The sequence below is a fragment of the Zingiber officinale genome, chromosome 8B (assembly GCF_018446385.1).
Source record: "Zingiber officinale cultivar Zhangliang chromosome 8B, Zo_v1.1, whole genome shotgun sequence".
Taxonomy (NCBI): domain Eukaryota; kingdom Viridiplantae; phylum Streptophyta; class Magnoliopsida; order Zingiberales; family Zingiberaceae; genus Zingiber; species Zingiber officinale.
This window is the reverse complement of record NC_056001.1, coordinates 40,828,749-40,850,708: the sequence shown is the minus strand read 5'-3', so window position 1 is coordinate 40,850,708 and position 21,960 is coordinate 40,828,749. Positions and strand designations below refer to the sequence as shown.

The following is a 21,960-nucleotide window of genomic DNA, read 5'->3' as shown; positions in this document are numbered from 1 at the left end:
CAGGTTTAGTGGCAGTAAGATACATCAAGTTCCCAACTAAGCTACGAAACATTGTTGAATTCACCATCTTTCCTTCACTAATCTTACTTAGTTTCAGACCTATGATGCAAGGAGTTGAGACTAGGTTTGCATGTTCCATCTTGAACCTTTTAAAATTTTGAGTTGCATAGTATTCTTGTGAGATAAAAATTCCTTCTCTCGATTGTTGAACACTAATGCCCAAAAAATGATGCAACTCACCCAAATCTGTCATTTCGAACTCTCTCATCACAGAGTTCTTATATTTTGTCAATATCTCCTGATTATTTCCAGGAAAAATCAAGTCATCAACATAAAGACTCACAAGTATAAAGCCACCTTCAGAATTTTGTTTGATATAAAGTGTATGTTCAAAAGGATATCTTTGAAAACCATATTTAATAAAATAATCATTAATTCAGTCATACCATGCATGAGGTGATTGCTTCAAACCATAGAGAGCCTTTCTGAGCTTAGATACTTTGTCCTTATCACTTATTTTCACAAAACCAGGAGGTAGTTCTATATAAATTTATTTTTGAAGAAAACCATTTTAAAAAGCTAATTTGGCGTCCATTTGAAATAATTTCCAACCCTTTTGAGCAGCAAGTGCAATAATTAATCGAACTGTATCAAGTTTAAAAACAGGAGCAAATACCTAATCGAAGTCTTCACCTTCTTTCTGTTTGTATCCCTTTGCAACCAATCTTGCTTTGTATTTATTAATGGAGCCATTTGGATTTGTTTTAGTCTTGAAGATCCATTTCACACCAATCGGAGATTTATATGGTGGCAAAGTAGTGAGCTCCCATGTACCACTTTTCTCAATGGAGCTTATCTCTTCATTCATGGCATGCACCCATTTCTTTTCTTTTGATGCTTCTTCATATGTGATTTGATCTTCTCCTGCAAAGAAAGCAAAATAGACTTGATTTGTGACATTTACTTCTTCAGTCACATCATAAATATCTCTCAAACTTCTTATTCTTCTTTGTGATGGTGATGGAGACATATTTATTTCAGGAATATCAGGTTGTAGTGATAAAGAATCATCTTCAAATTCAAGAATTTCCCAACTTGATGAACCTGTCGAATATGAGAAAACATAAGAAGCTTTTTCATCAAAGCGGGTGTCCCTACTAATCACAATTTTTTTTTGTTTTTGGATTGTAAAGCTTGTAAGCTTTGCTTCTTTCGCTATATCCAATAAAAATGCATTTTTCAGACTTGTCATCAAGTTTAGTTCTTAAAGCATCAGGAATATGAGAATATGCAAGACAACTAAAAGTTTTTAAATGACTAACATTTGGTTTCTTTCCGTACCATGCCTCATTTGGAGTAGAATTCTATAACCTTTTTGTCAATGATCTGTTGATTAGGTAGACGGCACAAGAAGCTGCTTCAGCCTAGAATTCAGCTGATAAATTTTTCTTCTTCAACATGCATCTGACCATGTTCATGATTGTCCTATTTTTTTCTTTCCACGACACCATTTTGTTGCGGCGTATACCGAGCTGTCAATTCATGTCTAATACCATGGTTTTGACAGAATTCTTCAAATAAAGAAGATAGAAATTCACCTCGTCAGTCACTTCTCAGTTTTTTTTTATTTGATAGGCAAAAAAAATTTCCACTTGATTTTTGAAGATTTTAAAGCAAGAGAGAGCTTCTGATTTTTCTTTGACAAAATAAATCCAAGTTTTTCTGGTGTAGTCATCAACAAATAATAAAAAATATAAGTTACCTCCGAGAGATAGTACACGTATAGGTCCAGATCTGTGTGGACAAGTTCTAAGGGTGAATGTGATTCCCACTTAGATTTAGATGGGAACGTCTCTCGATGTTGCTTTCCAAGCTGACACTCTTCACAGACTTCACTTATTCCATCAATTTTAGGAAGTCCTTGAACAATATTTTTACTTGATAACTCCTTTAAACTTTGAAAATTCAAATGCCCAAATCTATCATGCCACAACTTGGAAATTTCTTCATTAGCAGAAAGATAACAAGTAGCATTTATAATATCTAGTTTGAGAGGAAATAAATTATTTGAGCCCAAACTGATCTTTGCTACATACTGATTTTTCTTCTTCATGGTGCAATACTTATCAGCAAATTGAATATTAAAACATTTTCTCAATAAATGACCAACACTAAGTAGATTACTTTGTAAACCAAAAACATAAAATACCTCAGACATTTTGTCAATTTTTCCGGACTTTGTTTTGAAAGAGATTTCTCCTACTCCTTCAATTTTGTAGGACTTAGCATCTCCAATAGTTACCTACACATGGTTAGCTTCTGCTAGGGTTGAAAAGAAGCTTTTATTACCCGTCATATGCCGACTTGCACCGCTATCCAAATATCAAATACCAAATATTTTCAATATTTCCATCACTAGCAATCAGTAAAGTTTCAGAATTTGGAGGTTCATTTTCATGTACTAATCCAGTTTCACGTTTTTTCTCAGGATATTTTTCCCAACAATCATTTATTTTATGTCCTGGCTTATGACAATAATGACATTCAATATAAGGTTTTGTACCTTTGTAATTTCCACACCCTCTTCCTCTTTGGAAATTATGAGAAAATTGTCTCTCCTCTTTTTGAGACTCTTCTTTTCTATTTTCTTGTGACTGCTGGTAAGAAAATCTACCACCTCTTCTTTGATTCCGACCTCTTCCACGTCCACGATAAGAGCCACAACCTCCCGTGGATGTGAATTGGGATTTCAAAGCTTGATTTGAAGTAGAGATAAGAGGACTTCGTTGAAGAATTCTAACCTCATGAGCTTCCAATCTTCCTTGCAAACTTTCCAAGGATATTAGTGAAATATCTTGTGATTCTTCAATAGCAACTACCACATGATCAAGGACGGATCCAGAAATTAGAGATGGACTGGGTTGATCCCGAGTTTGTTAAGTCAGTCAAGGATATTGTAAAAGAGATCTTAGTTCATTTCTAGTGAGTATGTTACTATCTTACAGTAGAATGAATATCGAATTGTCAAATACGAAATGAAATAAGAATGTAATATGTTTAAAATATAAATTTATTGGATAGACACTAAGATAAAAATTATGTTGTTCGAAGTTGATTTGGACTAAATGTATGAATTGATTCTATCAATTTAAATGACTTAGGCAGGATTTTTTTTTTCCAAATGTCTCTCCACGTACGCAGCTGCACCGCCACTCTCACCGCCTCACGACGCTTACTTTTCCACTCTTTTGCTGTCATTCTTCTTCTTCTCTTTTCTTCTCTCTATTTTTCCCAAGTGCAACCTCTACTCTGTTCTTCTTGGACGACAGCAGCAACTTTGCTATGTTTTTTCTTCTTCTAGCCACCAAACTGCATCCTTTCCCTCTCCAGCTCTCCTCTTCTCAACAGTAGCAGCCCAAGCGGCCCTCTCCTCCTTTCTCTCAAATAGCGGTTGTTGTTGTCCTCTCTCAACAACAAAAGCAGCACCTTGCTTTCTCAACAACAAGTTTCTTTCAAGTTTCCTTCAACCCTTAAGCAACAATTTTCCCTTGTCATTGTGTTTAGCAAGAGCAAGAACAATAGTATTCTTCTCTTCTTCCGGTTAATTTGTTTCCAATCCATAACAGTTAGCTATAATTCTTCTGTTCTTTGTTTTCTTGGTGAGTAAAGCAACAAGATCCGTTGAACATCGTCAAAGCTGGCCGAGGCTCCTCTCGTTTTCCGCTTGGTTGTATTTACTTGCATTAGGGAATTGATCAATTAGTTTTTCTTTCCCTTGACGTTGTAAGCAGAGCTGGGCTATAGCCCAGGACAACCCTTGGGTGGCTTCGTCCCTACACATGATCAAATTTATTTGATAGACTTCGTAAGATTTTCTCTACTACCCTTTGGGTCTCCATGATTTCTCCATTTGATTTCATTTGATTCACAGTAGAATCGGTTCGTGTGAAGTACTCTGAAACTTTTTCATTGTCTTTCATCTCTAATTTTTCAAAATTTGCTCGTAGAGATTGTAAGTGTACATTTTTCACTTGGTCTTGGCCGAAATATGTTGTTTGTAGAATCTCTCATGCTCTTTGAGCACTCGTTGCTTTTGAAATCCTTTCATAAACTGAAATTTCAACGGCTTGATAAATTTGAAAAAGAGCTTTTCTAGCCTTTTGCTTCTTATTCTTCAAAATATTTTTTGTGGTTAAGTTAATTGATCTTTCTCCTCTGGTACTCCTTCTTCAATAACACTCTATAAGTCTTGTGATTCAAAGGTAGATCCGCTACCTTAGCGGCCCCCCTAGTACCGGCCCCACGGATATGGAGGGAGGTTCATGCAGGTACACAGGCCATAGGTGCATGGCGGGGTAAATCCCAGGTCGTCAGTTCCTGAGAATCGACCCCTGGCCATTACGCCAGAGATACCGTGCGCCCACCGTCTGCGCTACGCCCTGGGGGCATAAGTCTTGTGATTCAAGACATAACTTCATGAGAGTGCTCCAATAATAAAATTTTTCACCATTGAATCGAGGCACAAGAGAAACGAGATTGTTGGCCATCGCTCTGATACCATATTGAAGGAAGATTAACCAAGGAACAAAGTATATTTAGAGGAGGAAGAAGATTAAGAGGAAGCCAAGTTTTTTTGATTTTTACTAGCATATGTAAAATAATACATGTTGTCCTTTTATACACTTTTGAGTTGCTTGTAAGACACACCATCATTAAAGAAGACATCAAAGACAACATTAATTTGTGACTCTTTGAAAATCAAAATTATTGTAGGAAATGAAGGGTTTTGTTAGGAAGTTTTATTGTCACTTAATCTTCAACGTGCATGAAAGATGAAGACGATGAAGAGGTTTTTCTTGGGAAGTTAACTTTGATTTAATTAATCCATCATGGATGGATTTCCGTCGTCGTCGTTAAGCACGAGCCAGGGGCTCTGCCCGTGGAACTTAAAGCATTTGCCGCGCGAGGATAGATCGTTGACGGCAGCTGACCACGAAGCACAGACGATAGTCGACCGGAGAAATTGAGGAAGGGAGAGTTTGGAGAAGATGAGGGAGAAGAGATCCAGTGGAAGATCAGACCAGCAGCCACCAATCATGACCAGGCGAGGAGAATCAACCTACCAGAGACGTACGTGAAATTTGTCACATCGTTTCTCAAGGAATTCTTTCCAAATTTTACATTTTTCCTTTCTAAAATTCCCGATCACCTGTGTGATTTTATAGAAAAAAAATTTGATAAAATTTAAACAATATCTTTCTTAATTTTGAAAACAAAATATTAAACAATAATTCTATATAAAACTAAAAAGGAAAAAAATATTGATCCAGATAATACTGATCTACGGTGATCACACCGTAACCTAGGGCTACGTAAAACTAAAAATGGAAGAATCTACCAGTGGTAAATGATTTAGTAAATTTTGATTATAATATTTAACGCATGTATGGGAGCTTGCCGAAAGAATCAAATTCACAGTCGTGAAAATCAATTTATTCGTAATTTCATCAAAAATTCATTTTGAATTATGTTTCGGATTTCTTTTAATATATTATATTTTATATAACTAAAATACATTAATAGTTCGATAATAAATCTCAGAAATATGCCACCAACGACGTGTTAAGTGTTAAGTATTCGTGCAATCAATCTTTTGTTATTTATTTGACAATATATTTAAAGTAGTATAGTCATTAATTGGATGACTAATAAGGATCAAAATTACAGCATAAACATTGCATGGAAAGAAAAAAGAGCAGAAAACATTACAATTTTTTTTAAAAAAAAATTGAAAGACACTGATTGATATAAATTAAATAGTTATAACATAAAATTAAACAGTAGGATCTAATTAATGGAGCTTGAGGAAGGCTGCCAATACAATCGGACGGAAGTCTTGTCTGTGGAAAAGTCAATTGAATTGGGATAATTCAGAAAATGTCTGAACCATTCTCGTTCAAAAAGCATTGGTTCACCTGCAATCTCTATCAGACCGTAGTCGTCATCCGTTAAATATATAGAATTAGGCGTCAAATGTACTGGAAAATCATAAGGAGAAAAGCCAAGTGGGTCGCGGCCGCCCAAGAAGATGACCAAGTCTCCCAAGTCCTTGGCTTCTTCCCTAAGCATCGAGGCTTCCTTATCCACCACCGCACTGTATCCGCTGTGATGTAGGGCTCGATCGACCACTCTAAATCTGGGCATCTCGTCATGTTGAATTCGGCGAGCCGCCTCGTCCAAGTCACAAACATACACTACCGAATGTAGTGTGCTCATATACAGTTTTCCTTTATGGAAGGCTGTATTTTCAATAAAATTGGGGTGGTTACGTAACTCCAACCATTTCTTATCGTCGCCGGAGCTGATGAAAAAGATTCTCCCGGGAGAATGTTGGATAACCGCGACTGTGTAGCCATCTCCGAGCGACGGATCAGCAGATAGGATTGCTTTGAGGCGAAACTGTTCTAGACAATTGATATAACTGTAACCACACCGTACCTGCTCTTCTTCGTTCATTAGTATCTTGAAGCCGATTAGGCGCCCTGCACTGTCGCGGATGGATTGGGTGTGCTCGTAGGGGAAGACGACGCCAGGGAGGTCAATCTGTGCGCCGATGATCGGGTTCAACAGTTGAACCTGTAGGCGGGCGTTCATCGTGATGATCCAACCGTGAGCAGAGCCGAGGAACAATCGGTCGGTTATGGGAGGGTCCGGGACGGGGATGGTGTACTCCCTTGCCTCGTCCAAGGCGTAGAAGGTGACGACGGCGGATGGAATGTCGTCGTTGTTAAGCACGAGCCAGGGGCTCTGCCCGCGGAACTTAACGCATCTGCCGCGCGCGGACAGATCGCCGACGGCAGATGACCACGAAGCACAGACGGCGGCCGACCGGAGAAATTGAGGAAGGGAGAGTTTGGAGAAGATGAGGGAGAAGAGATCCAGCGGCAGATCAGACCAGCCGCCGACGGTCATGGTCATGGGAGAATCCACCAGAGACATATGAATGTGACGGCAATAACTCAGACGACGACTGCTTTCCCCGTATTTTATAATCATGTTTCAGGGTTCTTCGAGTATTTCTTTCCAAATTTTACTCGTAATCCTGATTTTTTTTCCTTGAATTCCCGATCACATGTGTTAGTTTATGGAAACAAAGTTGATAAAATTCAAACAATATCTGTCTTAATTTTAGAAACAAGATTAAACAATAATTTTAAGTAAAAGCAGAAAGAAGAATTTATATGATTTCGTGAATTTAATTATAATATTTTTCACAATAACACGGTACATAGAGGAGGGGCTAGATAAGGTCAAGAAATCAATAGTCAATGGAGCGTGATAATCAATAGTCAAGGAGACATGTCGGTCAATAGTTAAAAGGACGTGGTAGTCGAAAGTTAAAAGGATGTGACAATAGTCAAGGGAAAGTTGCAGTGAAGTCAATGGGGCGTGACAGTGAACAGACAAAAGAAGAATGAAGTTAGATCGTCTCACATCATCAGTCACATAATTCCTAATCACTCACAATTCCTAATCACTCACAGGAAGGGCAGACCCTAGATCTGAGATGTAAGACATAGCATGGACTAGTTCATAACCTGCCCCAACTGATCGAACTTCCCCAGCTCGGACTGCGTAGACGGGCCTGATACTTTCACTAAGACAATTCCCGACCGGCTCTTCAACGATCAAGATGTGAAAGATGGCTCTCTTGCTACAGTCTCAAATAAAACCCGACCGATTCGTCACAACCCATCCTCCTCATTAAGGCTCCAGCATGGTGGTACATCTGAAAGGTCATCCCAAGCTAGTTGTAGCTGAATCTGGGCAGGACAGAAAGCGCTAAGCAATAACAATGTCAGGGAATCGTAACCTCTTGTCAAATAATAACTGTCATACGTCAAGGAATATTCTAGTGGTCTGCTATCATCGGCAAATGGAACCTTCCGTCTACCAATAGGAGGGCACCGTACGTCCTCTCTCTCACTCGACAAGCCCTGACACCTGACATTCTTTGACAACATGCAGGTTCTGAAGGTATGTAGCGTCATAAAAAAAGGGAGATCCTCTTCCTTAGTCAGATAGACACACATATACACTCGTCTTCAACAATTCTTTTTCCATTGTACACTGTTTTTCTAGGGGAAAGGACCTGAATTGAGCATCGGAGGGCCTGCACCGGGAACTTTTTTCCTAGTTTCTGATTTTTAACGCTCCAGGTGCTTGTCTGAGTATGTGTAAAGTTCAGGTACTACTAGTCCTTATACTATATATCATAGATTCCCACGCGGGAGTTGACTTTTTGGACATGTATACACCGGGTGCATAAAAGTAGTCTCTTCGTCAACAACAACGCTATCTCCGTCGATTTCCATCTGACTCAGATTCTGAATAGGATCAGTCAATTTGATAGCCGACTATATCAAATAGGAAATAGGATGAGCGTAATCATTTTTTTTTGCTAAAAAATAAATAAATTTATAATAATGCAAATCAATTTATTTAATTAAATTCATTTTAAATTATGTTTCAGATTTCTTTTAATATATTATATTTTATTTAACTAAAATATATTAATAATTCTGTAACAAATAGGTTTACTAAAATTTAAAATGAATTTTAATTCTATTTCAGAAATATATTGCTAAAGCTTTTTTTAAGTGTCTTACACTTTCACATCAAATCTAACGTTAAGTATATTCTTTTTCACTTTGCTTGTCTTTGGGATGGTTAGTGAAATAGGCTGAATTCTTTGTCAACGTCGAAAAATCCCTAATTGAGAGGAATAATGACTCATTTATATTTAGAAATAGAGTCCAATTGCATAATTCTTTGACTTCATGTAAACGAGTTGAATCGAGTCGAATAATATTAGGCTCGAGCTCGACTCATTTAAGTTATATTCGGGTTCGAGTTTAAATCGAGCTTTTATCACAAGGCTTGAGCTCGGCTCGTTTTAGAATTATCAAGCTCGTGAACAGTTCGAGCTCGACTCGTTATTAGGTCGATTATCAAAGTTAACGAGCCAACTCGTTAAGCGAGCTCGGGCTCGTTTAGAGCTCATTTTTTGGCTCATTTTAAAGTTCATTTTAAGATTCGTTTTAGAGCTCGTTTTTTAGTTCGGTTTAAAGCTCGTTTTTTGGCTCAATTTAAGACTCGTTTTTTTGGCTCGCGAGCCTATAAATGAACATGTTCACGAGCTCACGAGCCGAATATCCTTAAGCTTGAGCTCGGCTCGATAAAATTGTCGAGCTCGAAATCGAGCTCAAACTCGGCTCGATAAGATAAACAAACGAACTCGAACGAGTTTTTTACCAAATCGAACTCCGAATAGCTCGCGAATCATTTTGTTCATTTACATCTCTAGTCTTGTAGCTTCACCCAAAAGATGTGTGGCCAAGATCTTTTACATCAATCATTTTAAAAAATTTAAATTGGTCGGTTCTTTCTTGATAGATTGGGTCGGCACTCGGGCCGTAAGAAGTCGACTAGGATATCAACCATCTCACGTGCTATCAACAATATCTCACCTGGCCTCACAGGGTTATCCGAAGTGGTTGGGGCGTAGAAGTTTGTCCAATGAGAACGTGGATTCGAATTGCGGTGGCAGCAAGGGCGTAAATCCCTTATCCCTGTGTCCCTCAGTCCACTGTGCCCTTAATCCCTTCGGTTACCGTGATTAACCCCTCTCGTGATCACCTTGGGCAAGGTCCACGAAGATACTGGGGGCGAGCGTTATCACCTTTTGTCCAACAATACCTCACCTGTGGCTTCCGTACCAGCAAAAAAATCATTGCGGACATTAACTGTAAAGCACAAAAATTAAATACGATGCACTCAATTATCTTTGGTGGTTATATTAGCCACTGATTATAAAATCTGTTGTTAAATTAATGATGTTTTATCGGGACGGTGCGATGGTTAAAATATAGGATATTATCACGTGAGGTTTTAGGGTTAAAATTCAGTGTGACCGAGCATAATCTCCCTCATGACTTAGTCATTTGCACTAATGACTAGTAGCCACCCGTGATTTACCTCCTCCGTATTGACCTAGGGACGAATTGACGGGGACGTTGGGGGCGAGCGAATTGCCTTTTGTCACATGTTGTTAAATTAATGATCGATTTTAAAATAAGTCGCTAATTAATGGCTAGTCATTTGCACTAATGACTAGTAGTCACCCGTGATTTACCTCCTCCGTGTTGATCTAGGGACGAGTTAGCAGGGACATTGGGGGCGAGCAAATTACCTTTTGCCACCTGTTGTTAAATTAATGATCGTTTTTAAAATATGTCGCTAATTAATGGTTGAATACATTTTTCGATGGTTAAACACCATTAAATATAAATATTTAAATAAAATGATAAAAAATAAAATTTCAAAAATATTTAAGCTGATATTTTATTGTACCACAAAGCCAAATAAATTGGATGAAAATTTTCAAAATTTATTAAAGAGATAAATAAATGATGATATAAAAACAGATATATCATTGTGCCATAAAAAATGTTTTTTTTTAAAAAAAAAAAAAACATCAATGCAATATACATTACAATAGTAGCAATAAATAGTTTTAAAATTTTAAAATTGGTATGTTTTTTCTTATAGATGGGTTGGGCTGAGAAATGTTGATTGGGATATCAACCAACCGAGTGAGGTCAAAAAAGAATATGGGCATCGCAATCCATTGTACAAAAAATCATAGCTTTAACAAACAAGCCCTCTTAGCTTCCACGCTGATCCATATATTAGTGTTGCGCTGAATGAGTTAGAATAAGTTACTAAGATAGTTTTGAATAAGTCATTCATTATGGGATTGTAATTGATGTGTTTTGATTTTCATTGACAAATGCCAAGGAAGATCCAATCACCTTATGATCGTGGATGCACGAAAAGCAAACCTTGGCTGTCTATGGAAGACAAATATATGAGAAGATGTGTGAACTAGTTAGAGTTACGGGAGACCACAAGCTTAGAGCATCTCTAATGCAAGTTTTGTGAAAGGTTTGTAAAATTGAAAAATCTTACCAAAAAGGCTTTTATGATTGTGTATGTTAGATTTGGGGTTTTAATTCAAGAGTAAGTTTGAGTTTTCAAATCTGTGTTTTTTCTCTTGAAAGTGAAGTCTATAATTAATGTGCATGATTGATCATTTCCAAATAATTAAAAATAAATTATTTGATGTAACATTTAATTATAATATTTTATTTCATAAATAGTTAATAATAATTAAAGCGGTATTTTTTTTCTTTTGAAAATAAATATATTTGAGATAAGTTAAAAAAATATAGAAATGGTTATAATTAAATTAAAATCATTAATTAATTAATTTAAAAGTATAAATTTAATTAAATTAAACTCATAAATTTATTAATTAAAAATTATAAATAAATTAAATTCATAAATTAATTAAAATATTAAATGAAAATTATATAGATATATTAAATGAAAAATTAATAAATAAAAATATATGATTTATAATGTAGGACACAAAAAAAAGTTGTATGGATGCTTTTTCATTGTGGAGATAATAGTAGGTGTTTATACTTGTGATGTGACATGATGTGACATATTGAAAATTATAAAAAAACTCATTGAGGAGTTTAACCATTGAAGATGCCTTAAGAGCTTTTTATACTTGTGATGTGGCATATTGGAAACTACAAAAAAACTTATTGAAAAGTGTAACCATTGGAGATGTCCTTAGCAGGCTAGGTATAATTACTGCTCCGCTTATTGTTGAGCACCGACTCATGCAAACTACAGACTATGTGGCACGATTGAAGCACACTACAAGAAAACTTAATTTAATGTCAGGAATAAAATGCAGTCCTTAAATAACAACCAAATAAAATTTTCTATTCCAAGTTAGCAATCGATTAAAAATATCGATAACTAATATAACGATCGAAAATAATTCTATCTCTAATTTTAAATTTATTTTGGTTGTTAATTAGCGTAAAATAACGACTACTTAATTAGCTACTTGATGGTATTCGGATTTACTCTTGAGCTTCCTATGTTGTTAAAATCTTCTCCCAAGCAATCTATTCTTGGCTGCTACAGTAATATTGCTCGGTTGTTACAATAACATTGCTACAGTGCCTTGCTCTAGCAAACCATATTATCCTCCCGAGCAATCCATTCTCGGCAACTACAAGACTCTACTACAGTAACATGGCTCAACAACCGTTATCGTAACATTGCTCGGGTGATACAGTAGCTCTATTATAATAACATTGCTACAGTACCTTACTTCACAAGCCAAATTACTCTCCGGGCCAATCCATTGCTCAACTGCTACAATAACTCTGTTATAGTAACATTACTACAATACCTTACTCTACAAGCTAGATTACTTTCCCGACCAATCTATTGTTCGGCTGCTACAACAATATTACTGTAGTACCTTACTCCACAAGCCATATCGCTCTCCTCAATCCATTACTTGCTTGCTAGAGTAACATTGTACAATATATTGCTACAGTGTCTGCTCCACAAACCAAATCACTCTCCCAGCTAATCCATTGCTCAACTACTATCAGGGATGGTCCTAGACTTTGAAGGGTCCGGTGCAAAAAAAAATAAAATAAATGGGCCCTTTAAATTCATATAAAAAATAATAAAAATGATACTATATAAATAATTCATCAACAGAACACATAGACTAAAAGTCATAATAATGAAAACATTATATTCAATGTTGTTAATACTCAGTATTAGAAAATGAAAAATAACTATTACAATTAATTATGAAAAACTGATCTTTTTGCAGTTTTATTTGCAAAGTCATCGATCAATTTTTCATAATTGAGTTTTTTTTTAAAAACTCACTCTCAATCGAAATCATAGTTAATGCATTCAATCTTGTTTGGGTCATGGTCGATCTCAAATATGATTTCAATTACTTCAATTTAGAAAAACTTCTTTCTGCAGATGTGACAGTTACCGAAATAATTAATAATATCTTGTATGCAATGAATAAATTCGGGAAACGATTCATTCTTTACAAAAAAAAAAAATAGTATTTCACTTGCTGTTTTTATTTCCTTTGGTAGAATATGTTGTATCATTTCCAGTTCTTGATATAAGTCATCTCCATCCAAATCTGAAACATCTTGTCATGTACCCTTTTTTCTTTGTACTTTCCTTTCAAGATTCTTGCAACGTGCTTTTAAGTCCCCATTAATCAATGAACTCAACTTTTCAGCGGTGAAAAGAAATCCAAAAAGATCTTCATATTCCTCATATTGCTCAAACATTTTCTTCAATGATCCAATTGTTTGATCTACTATAAACAATAAATAATGAATTCTAAAAGCTTCGTCGGCAGATCCTTGAGGTAGTTTTGAAGACTTACATGTAACCTCATCAAAATGTCTTTTTTATATATTTATCTATTTTAAGGAAAAACAGGATCAATCTCTATTGTCGAAGCAAGTTCTTTTGTTGTATTGATAGCTTGTCCAAATCCAGATTCTCTATACTCTTTGAAAGAAGCAATTAACCCCTTGACCTTGGTCATAGCAACGTCAATAATCATGTTTTCAGATTGTAAGCCTTTGCTAACAATATTAATTTTATCCAATATGTCATACCAAATAATCATACCTACTAAAAACTCAAAATTTCCAAGTTCAAATATTGCTAAAGACTTAGTTTTAGTTCTTATTTTAGAGTTAGTGCATTTTTCTTCTGCAACTTGGAGTAAAACTTCTATGATTTGTTGAGCTTGAAGTACCACTGCTTTTACACTTTCAGTACAACTTTCTCATCGAGTGATTGGCAATGGCTTGAGAGTTAAACCTTTTACCGTCACATGATCTATCAAAATCTTCCACCACTTTGTAGAATGAGAAAATATTGTATAAATATGTTGTACTACTCCAAAAAAGTCTTTCACTTTTCCACAGGAATTTGCAATATCACAAAGTGTTAAATTCAAACAATGACAACCACATGGAGTATATAATGCTCTAGGATTTACATCCAATAATTTTTTTTTGTACGCCTTGGTGTCTCCCTTTCATATTTGCCCCATTATCATATCCCTGCCCTCTCACATTATCAATATTAATATCAAAACTTTTCAATACATTTTGTAGTTCTTTAAACAGCCCTTGTCCTATTGTATCACCCACTTTTAAAAATTCCAAAAAATATTCTTCTACTTTCATTGGACTTGAAGAAACATCAACACATCTTATAACCAAAGTCATTTGCGCTTGGTTACTAACATCATGAGTGCAATCAAGTATTACAGAAAAGAACTTAGCTTTTTTAATGTTTTTAAGAATAGAACTCTTGATTTGAGAAGCTAACAAGCATATCAATTCATTCTGAATTTTGTGGCTAAGATAATGATGATATGTATTTCTGTCAATATGGTTCTTCATCACTGTGTCCCACTTAGCAATCATCTCAACAACAACTATAAAATTTCCATTGTGATCATCATAAAGTTTCTCATTACTACCACAAAATGCTATATTTTGTTTAGCCAAAAATTTCACAAGTGAAATTAATCAGTGTAATACCTTCCTCCAATGCTCTTTTGCCTTCTTGATTTGATCTTGAATAGCATGATCAATTGTTGTACCCTTCATTAACCTGATACGCAACTCAGACCAACTAGCATAATAATTGATATGCTCAATACTTGTCTCATGTTCTTTAAGTCTACTACTAACATGCCCCCAATCACAATATCCCTCATTTGCTAGTTGACTTGGTTGAGGCCCCCTTTTAAACAACTTGCAACAAAAATAAAATACTTTATCAAGTGCTTTTGAATAGACCAACCAATCTCTATGATGGTTTTGACCATTTGGCAAAATCCAAGTATAGAAATCTGAAGAGAATCGTCTATTTGATCTATCTTGGGACCTTTCCCTATTAATACATCTCTTATAAAGCCATTTTCTACTAATTGATCCTTCTACTTGGGATCTAAATTCTCCCAATTTTTAGGATAAAAAATGTCAAGTGGAATCGATGAACTTGGTTCTTCATTCACTACATTAATAACATCATCATTACTTTCAGAATAATTATTTTCAAAGTCTAAGTCATCACTACTTTCATTGCCTTCAATCTCATTTACATCTCCCTTTATATCATTTTCAATGGCTAATCCTTCATGTAATTCATTACATTTGTTCTCTTGTTTTTCTTCATTAACCAACTCTTCAAGTGATGAATTTTTCGATTCTTTGACAGTAAATCTGTCGATTGCCCCTCTTTGAGACTCAATAAATTCTTCAGCCCTTTTTATTTTTTTTTCCACTTATCATGTCCTGATAGATACTTCCTAGTATCAAACATTTTAATTTTCTTATTATGTCCATTTAATTTATATTGTAGATAACATGATGTGTGGTGTCACATAGAAGATCATATTATCGGTTCCTTATAAATTATAAATAGTAGCTCACAACCAGATTGGGACAAATCATTGAAACAGTTGTAGTGTAATTTGGTATTAGTTTGTCTTGACTATAAAATTACACTAGTACACTATGTATGTATTGAGCAGGACCGTTTGAGGTTGTTTGATTTGTACTGACTACATAAAAGAACAGAACCTCTGTTATTATAGATGTGCGTCCTCTTAATCCCTATATAATAACAAGCACGTATACTTAGTATTTATTTCTTTAACTTATCAATGGATGAGATTTATTCGTTAAATCAATAGGCCCAATGAGTTGGGAAATAGTACTGTTTATATGGTGTGTTGTTGATTATAGAAGAAATCTGTGTCCTAATTATTTAAATTGATGATGTCCCTTGGAGGAGCTTAGAAGATTATCATGTAAATTCTGCAGGTGGACATAATCCGACATGATAATAAAGTTGAGTGTTACTACTATTGGAATCAGATGTTAATTAATTGAGTTGTTAGTAACTCATTTAATTAACGAGCATACGATATTTTAAATACAGGGAGATTAACGCACTCATGATAAGAAGGAACTCATATTGTAATATGGGATTGGTGCGGTAGTTCAATAATAACCCTTTAGTGGTATGAGTTATTATTGATGGACTTGAGTTGAGTGTTCGGGCCGAACACAGGAAGCTCAAGCTCATCAGGAGGCCTAAACCAATTCCTCCTCTAGGTTCCTGTTGTAGCCTCTATATAAAGTCTCGCATCCACCCATCCACGAGTAGTTGTTGATGGTTGGTTTTCGGCGCCACCTCCATCTCTTCTCTTAGGGTCGGTGGCACCTCTCTTTTCTTAGGGCCGACGGCACCTCTTCTTTTCCTAGGGTCGGCTCCTCTCTTCCTTGCTAGGATTGGCTCCTCTCTTCCTTGCTAGGGGTCGGTGCCTCCTCCTTGCTTAGGGTCGACGTCTCCTCTAGCTTTCTTTTGCGGGTGGCAGCTTGGAAAAGAAGAAGAAGAGGAGAAAATGTCCCATCCTAGCTATTCTCTTGGTGGTCGGCGGTTTGGAAACAACGAAGGGAAAGGTGTTTGTCATCTTGGTAGATCATCGCCCACATGACGTCCAAGAAGAGGAGAGGAATACAGCAGAAGATCAAAAGGTCTTTAGCTATAAAGGAAAGGTACAACTAGTTCTTTAATTTCGCTGCGTAGTTAGTTTAGTTTTCTTTGTATCGATTTTGAATACCAACACAAGAGGTCAGCGATCTTGTACTTTGATCAAGATGTGCTTTGATCCATCAAGAACTTGCTTGATTGATCAAACACATGTCTGATCGAACATGCGGGTTGCTAGGGAAAGTTCTGTACTTGTATAATTTTTGTACAGGGAAATTGAAACAGAATAGAATTCCAGCACCCTTCATGTTCTTGGAATTTGGTTTATTTATTTCATTAATAGGACTCTGATCTTCTCCAAAAATTGTGAAGAAGGCTGGATAGAGATATGACTCTTCGGTTGACCACATGAAAACTTTGTTCTAATCTGTAACATAAGAAACGTCAGTGTTGGGTCAAGGAATGGATCCCCGACGTTGACCCTTCGACGCTCAAGTCAGTCATCGGAACAGTAGTAGAAGAAGGTGGAGCAATGTAGTAGCAATGAAAGCACAAGCGTGAATAATGAATAGCACATACCTCTATCGATACATCGACCCTCCTTTATATAGTGCTATAGTAGGCGACGTGCATGCTCCCCAAAGCGTGGACGCGTTTTCCTAACGTCCTATTAGGGGTGTCAATTCGGTCGGGTTGGGTCGGGTTGGGTCGGGTTGAGTTTTTTTTTTTTTTTTTAACCCAACCCGAACCCGACCCGAACCCGAGTTCAACCCAAAACACCTCAACCCGAACCTGAACCCGACCAACCCGATCAACCTGAACCCGACCCATATAACCCGAAAATCCGATTCAAAACGACTTTTTTGGGCTATTTTCCCGATAATTCTTCACTTTTATCTCAATATTCCATCATTATCATACAAACATGATATTAATATACATAAAAACATCTAAATTTTTAAAATAAAATTTGATTTAACCCCAAAAAAACTCACAAAACCCTATATTTAAGTCAACCCGGGTCAACCCGAACCCGACCCGACCCAACCCGAAATTTTTTTACTCTCCAACCCTCCAACCCGAACCCGACCCGAACCCGAAAATGCCCAACCCGAACCCGATTTTTTTCGGGTCGACTCGGGTTGGGTCGTCGGGTCGGGTTCATTTTTGACACCCCTACGTCCTATGAAAAAGGATATCAGGAAAGTGTCTATGACATCATACCTTAACAGGACATGCAAATCCCTAATAAGATAGTAAAAGCTTCCGTCGTACGATTTACCTATTGACCATGCTCTGTTGTCAGTGGCATTACCTCCCACAAGGATATTAAGAGATATGGGACAGATCTCACTATTTGACCGAGCGGGATAGCCGCTCGGCCGGGATTCCCCGCCCGGTCGACCTCAGTTGCTTTTCTTTGTAGTGACTCGGTTTAGCAGATTACTTTTGGTTCGACCGGACATGAGCTCCGGTCGGCTTGACACTCACTTAGTCAATTACGAACATCTAATGTTCTAGTTGTATTGATCTTGTTCGGATGAGCAATCTGTCCTATGAATCTGTTGACCAATCGGACACTTCTAAATCGATTGACAGTTGACCTCGAATACCGTTCATCCCACTTTTGATGAATCTATTAGTTCTCTGACTTTCTTAACTTTGCCTTTATACATTGACTGTTATCTTCATCCTTGACTCATGTTCGATGGACCCTCTATGACTTTAACTTTCATGATTTTGCCACTATACATTAACTGTTATCTTCGTCCTTAACTCACGTTCGATGGACCCTCTATCTCACCACATCAGACTCCAAATGAATTAATCGTCCCTCAATAACTTAATATTTAATTCACAATTGAGTCACTTTCAAGCGTCTTAATCATTTTCAGACGCTCCACCCACTCCGTCGCATATATATATATATACAAACACACACGTGTCATACACTGTGCGACAACGTTCACGACTAATCCACATGGCCGGGTAACGATTAATCCACGTGGGTGTGCGTATCACCCTTATAATAACCTCCATAAACAGTTAGTAAAATAACTTATATAAAATTTAATAGTATACATACAAAATATTAAGAATTTTATTTAAAAAATTATATATATTTTTCAAAATCTAGTCCTCATGATATTAAAAATAAGAATAATATAATTTCATAAACATATACAAATTAAACATAAATTATAAAAATAACAACATTTATAATCGAGCTCAATTAAAAATTTAAACAACATTCATAAAAATATTCACATTGTTCAGAAACAAACTTGAGTTCAATAAAGTTTTTAATAAATAAAATTAAACAAGCTCAATAAATAAATTTGAACACCGAAACAAATGAATGAGAGCGCTAGTAAACATCTGAATAGATTTATAAAAATGGTAAAAGCAATTTACTTTCCGAGTTCTAAATGCAAAAAAAAATATATATATATAGGACAAAATGGATGTTTCTCACATCATATTTGATCGAAACCATAAAAGCTCAGGAAAGAAGATTGAAACCATGATCCAGAACAAAGCTGTGTACCTCAATATACACATACAAATATGAAGGATTTTGATATATAGTACAATCAAAATTTATGGAGACAACAAAATCCCTACATACTTTATTTTTTTTTAATCTTGATTCTGCTACGAGCATTTGATCCTACTTAAGACAACATCCAAACAGAGGCTATCAACTGATTCGAAGGCAGATAGTTTGCTATGCAACTACATCCCCAATCCTCGCTCGCTGGATTTCTACTTTCTACACCTTAATTTAGTCTTAAAGCAACCAACTGGAGAACAAACTAGAAAAGGATTGTCTGCTGAAAAAGACAGGCAATGGATTGACTATCAAATCAAAGATCAACAATGTGATCCTTCTTTGCAGCACGAGCACCTACAGAGTCGACGAAAATTAGGAATGGTTAGACATCATGGAAACAAGTTCCTTTTCATTTTGCTCACTATGTCGGATAAAATTGAGTTGTCACCCAAATCATCGTGGAGAAAAAACAGATAACCAACCGTAACTGCAACGTAAAAGAAGAAACACAAAGAAAATGGACGGAAATACATTAGGCTCAACACAGTTAACAAGTCATAGTTCCACATGAGAATAGTGATTTTACAGTTATTACCTATACCTTTAAATGCCATATGAGTTTTCTCTCATATTAAAAACAAGTATATTATTTGAAGTTTAAACAACTATAAGCTTTTAGAATCCAGTGTTCAACTATCATGTTTGCAACTGTAAAAAATCAATTTCATTTCACGCTAAGGTTGTAATCCGATCAATAACTTACCAAAACATGTCGCCACTAACATGAATTAACAATGATAATACAATGCCTTTCAGATGTTCATTTCTAAACATAAATAGCTAGAGAAAAAATCATCAGCATAGACTAGTGACAAAAGAAACATAAAATTCAAGCAATGATCTTGACTGTAGTACAAATATATTCAATATGTACAATCATGCCTCTTTTAGGTCTTAAATATGGATATCAGTCTGGAAATACATATGGGTAATAAGAGAATAAAATTTTAATAATGCCTAGAGCTAGCAGGATTGGAAATGGAAATAGCCACCACTGAAACATTTGCACAGCACTAATAGTTAAATAAGAAAACAAACTTTGGCGTGTATTAACTAGAATAAACTACTTAAAACTGTGGAAGCCAGTGAATTATGATGTATCCTGAACTAACTCATAGTACAAGAAACACCTAGCAAACTATGAAACCTCACAAAATGAGTAACACCTACTAAAATGCTTTCCAGAATACGCCTGAAGTGCCCAGACAAGTGAATTAAATTTGGTGAGACTACAAGAATCCACAATGTTAAATATTGCACATCATACAGAAGAGTGCAAATTCATAACCTAAAAAAGGGGGCCTAAAGATGTTAATATGGACATGCAAAAGCTAGTTGATATTTTCTAAAAGTGATCTTCTTTATGTAACTGAATATAACTAATTTGACAAGACACTTCAAAAAACTAAGTAAAAAATTATGGGCATAGAGAAAAATGTAATGTGATAAACAAAATCAGACCTTCAATTTTTGTGATTTTAGCTGAGTGATCAGCAGATTTTGCAACTCCATTTCCACATCCAAAAGATCTAGCAGCAGGAGTCCCAATGCAATGCAAATTGTCAATCTCACAGACTCGGAGATCTTGACTGCTATAAGAACCATTTTCTCCAAAAGTCTTCCCTTGCATATCTGGATAGAGGCAAGACACCTGATCATCGCAACGGAAGCCACATGAGTTTAGAACCTGAGCATCAGCTAGCATGTTTGATTGGGTCACGTTATAAGTAAAATCCCCGCTCGCTTTCACCTGTTTCTGATAAGGAAAACATCCAATCTCTCCATCTATGCGCCCCCTTAGATCCACAAGCAAACATCTGAGCCTCGTAACCTCAGCTTCAAGAGCAGCTTGATTTTGAAGCCTCTTCATGAGTTGCTGGTTAACAGCTCTTAGTTGAGCAACCTCTTCCTCCAAGGATGCTGCATGTGCCTTCTTCTTCTCCCTGTACTTCCGAACAGCCTCTCTGTTACCACAAGATCTTTTTTTTGATGAAGTTCCCTTCTCCACTGACTCAGCAGTCTCATCAGGAGAAGCTGAGACGATTTTGGTGTGCGCATGGAAACAAGTATGGGTGTGAGAGAGGTCCGGTCCCGGCGGGTTGCAAGTGTGGGTGTGGGTGCATGTATGGCTATCATTGAAGATGTTGTCAAAAAAACTATCCATGGAGCAGTTGCTAGGAAGATCTTCGCCACCGTTCGGCCCAGAGAAGACCTCGGGATTAGAGAAATCAAGGTCCCCTTCGTCCATAATCACAAACGCGAGCAATATAGTCTACCTAAATAAGCAGAAAGATCGTAAGATAGTTCAGTGACTTAATCTTGACGAATGTTACCTTCAAGGATCCAAAAAAGTTCAAAATTCCGGAAACAAACAAGAAGACTTCAAGCACAAGTAAGAAAAGCAAAATTTTGTCGGAAACATTATTAAATGTAAGGGTCAAGCACGACGCATTCGATAAATAGTTCGATCAATCACAAAACATACCGACTGTGAGGCAGTTAAGGCGAGAAAAGAAAAGGAAACGTTAAACAGAGAACAACAGATAAGAACAAAGAATTGAACGACCGGAAGCCAGAGAAGTACCTCAAAATTAGGGACGTTGTTCAGAAGACGATCCGATCACCACGGCAGAGGAACAGCGCCTGTGCAGCATCTGGGTGCGCTCCTTTCGAAATCTCAGATCATGCAAATCAAGGCGAGATTTTGGAAGGGAACAACTGGAAATTAACGAGATCCGGACTGGAATCGATCGGAACCCTAGAGAAAGAGACGCAGAACAGGGAAACTTCGGCGAAACCACACGGGAGGAAATAATGAGACCCGAGCGGAGAGTTGTGGCTGT

General features: G+C 36.5%; 2 protein-coding genes across 3 annotated transcripts; both read right to left on the bottom strand.

The window, feature by feature from the left end:
- Positions 1-676: 676 nt before the first annotated feature.
- On the bottom strand, positions 677-6,972 carry LOC122013717. Its single transcript, XM_042569949.1, has 2 exons — positions 5,976-6,972; positions 677-1,104 (listed from the first exon to the last, which is right to left on the bottom strand). Exons 1-2 carry the CDS (start codon positions 6,970-6,972, stop codon positions 677-679), a joined length of 1,425 nt encoding a protein of 474 aa, XP_042425883.1.
- A 12,056-nt stretch (positions 6,973-19,028) lies between these two features.
- Positions 19,029-21,960, bottom strand: LOC122015466 (basic leucine zipper 19-like). Of its 2 annotated transcripts, XM_042572369.1 has the most exons (4): positions 21,702-21,960; positions 20,868-21,393; positions 20,579-20,768; positions 19,029-19,411 (listed from the first exon to the last, which is right to left on the bottom strand). In XM_042572369.1, the coding sequence occupies exons 2-4, from the start codon at positions 21,363-21,365 to the stop codon at positions 19,371-19,373; spliced, it is 729 nt and encodes a 242-aa protein (XP_042428303.1). In that variant the 5' UTR covers positions 21,366-21,393; positions 21,702-21,960; the 3' UTR covers positions 19,029-19,370. The 2 variants fall into 2 exon arrangements, with proteins under 2 accessions (XP_042428303.1, XP_042428302.1); XM_042572368.1 differs by having other exon boundaries at positions 20,579-21,393; positions 21,702-21,959.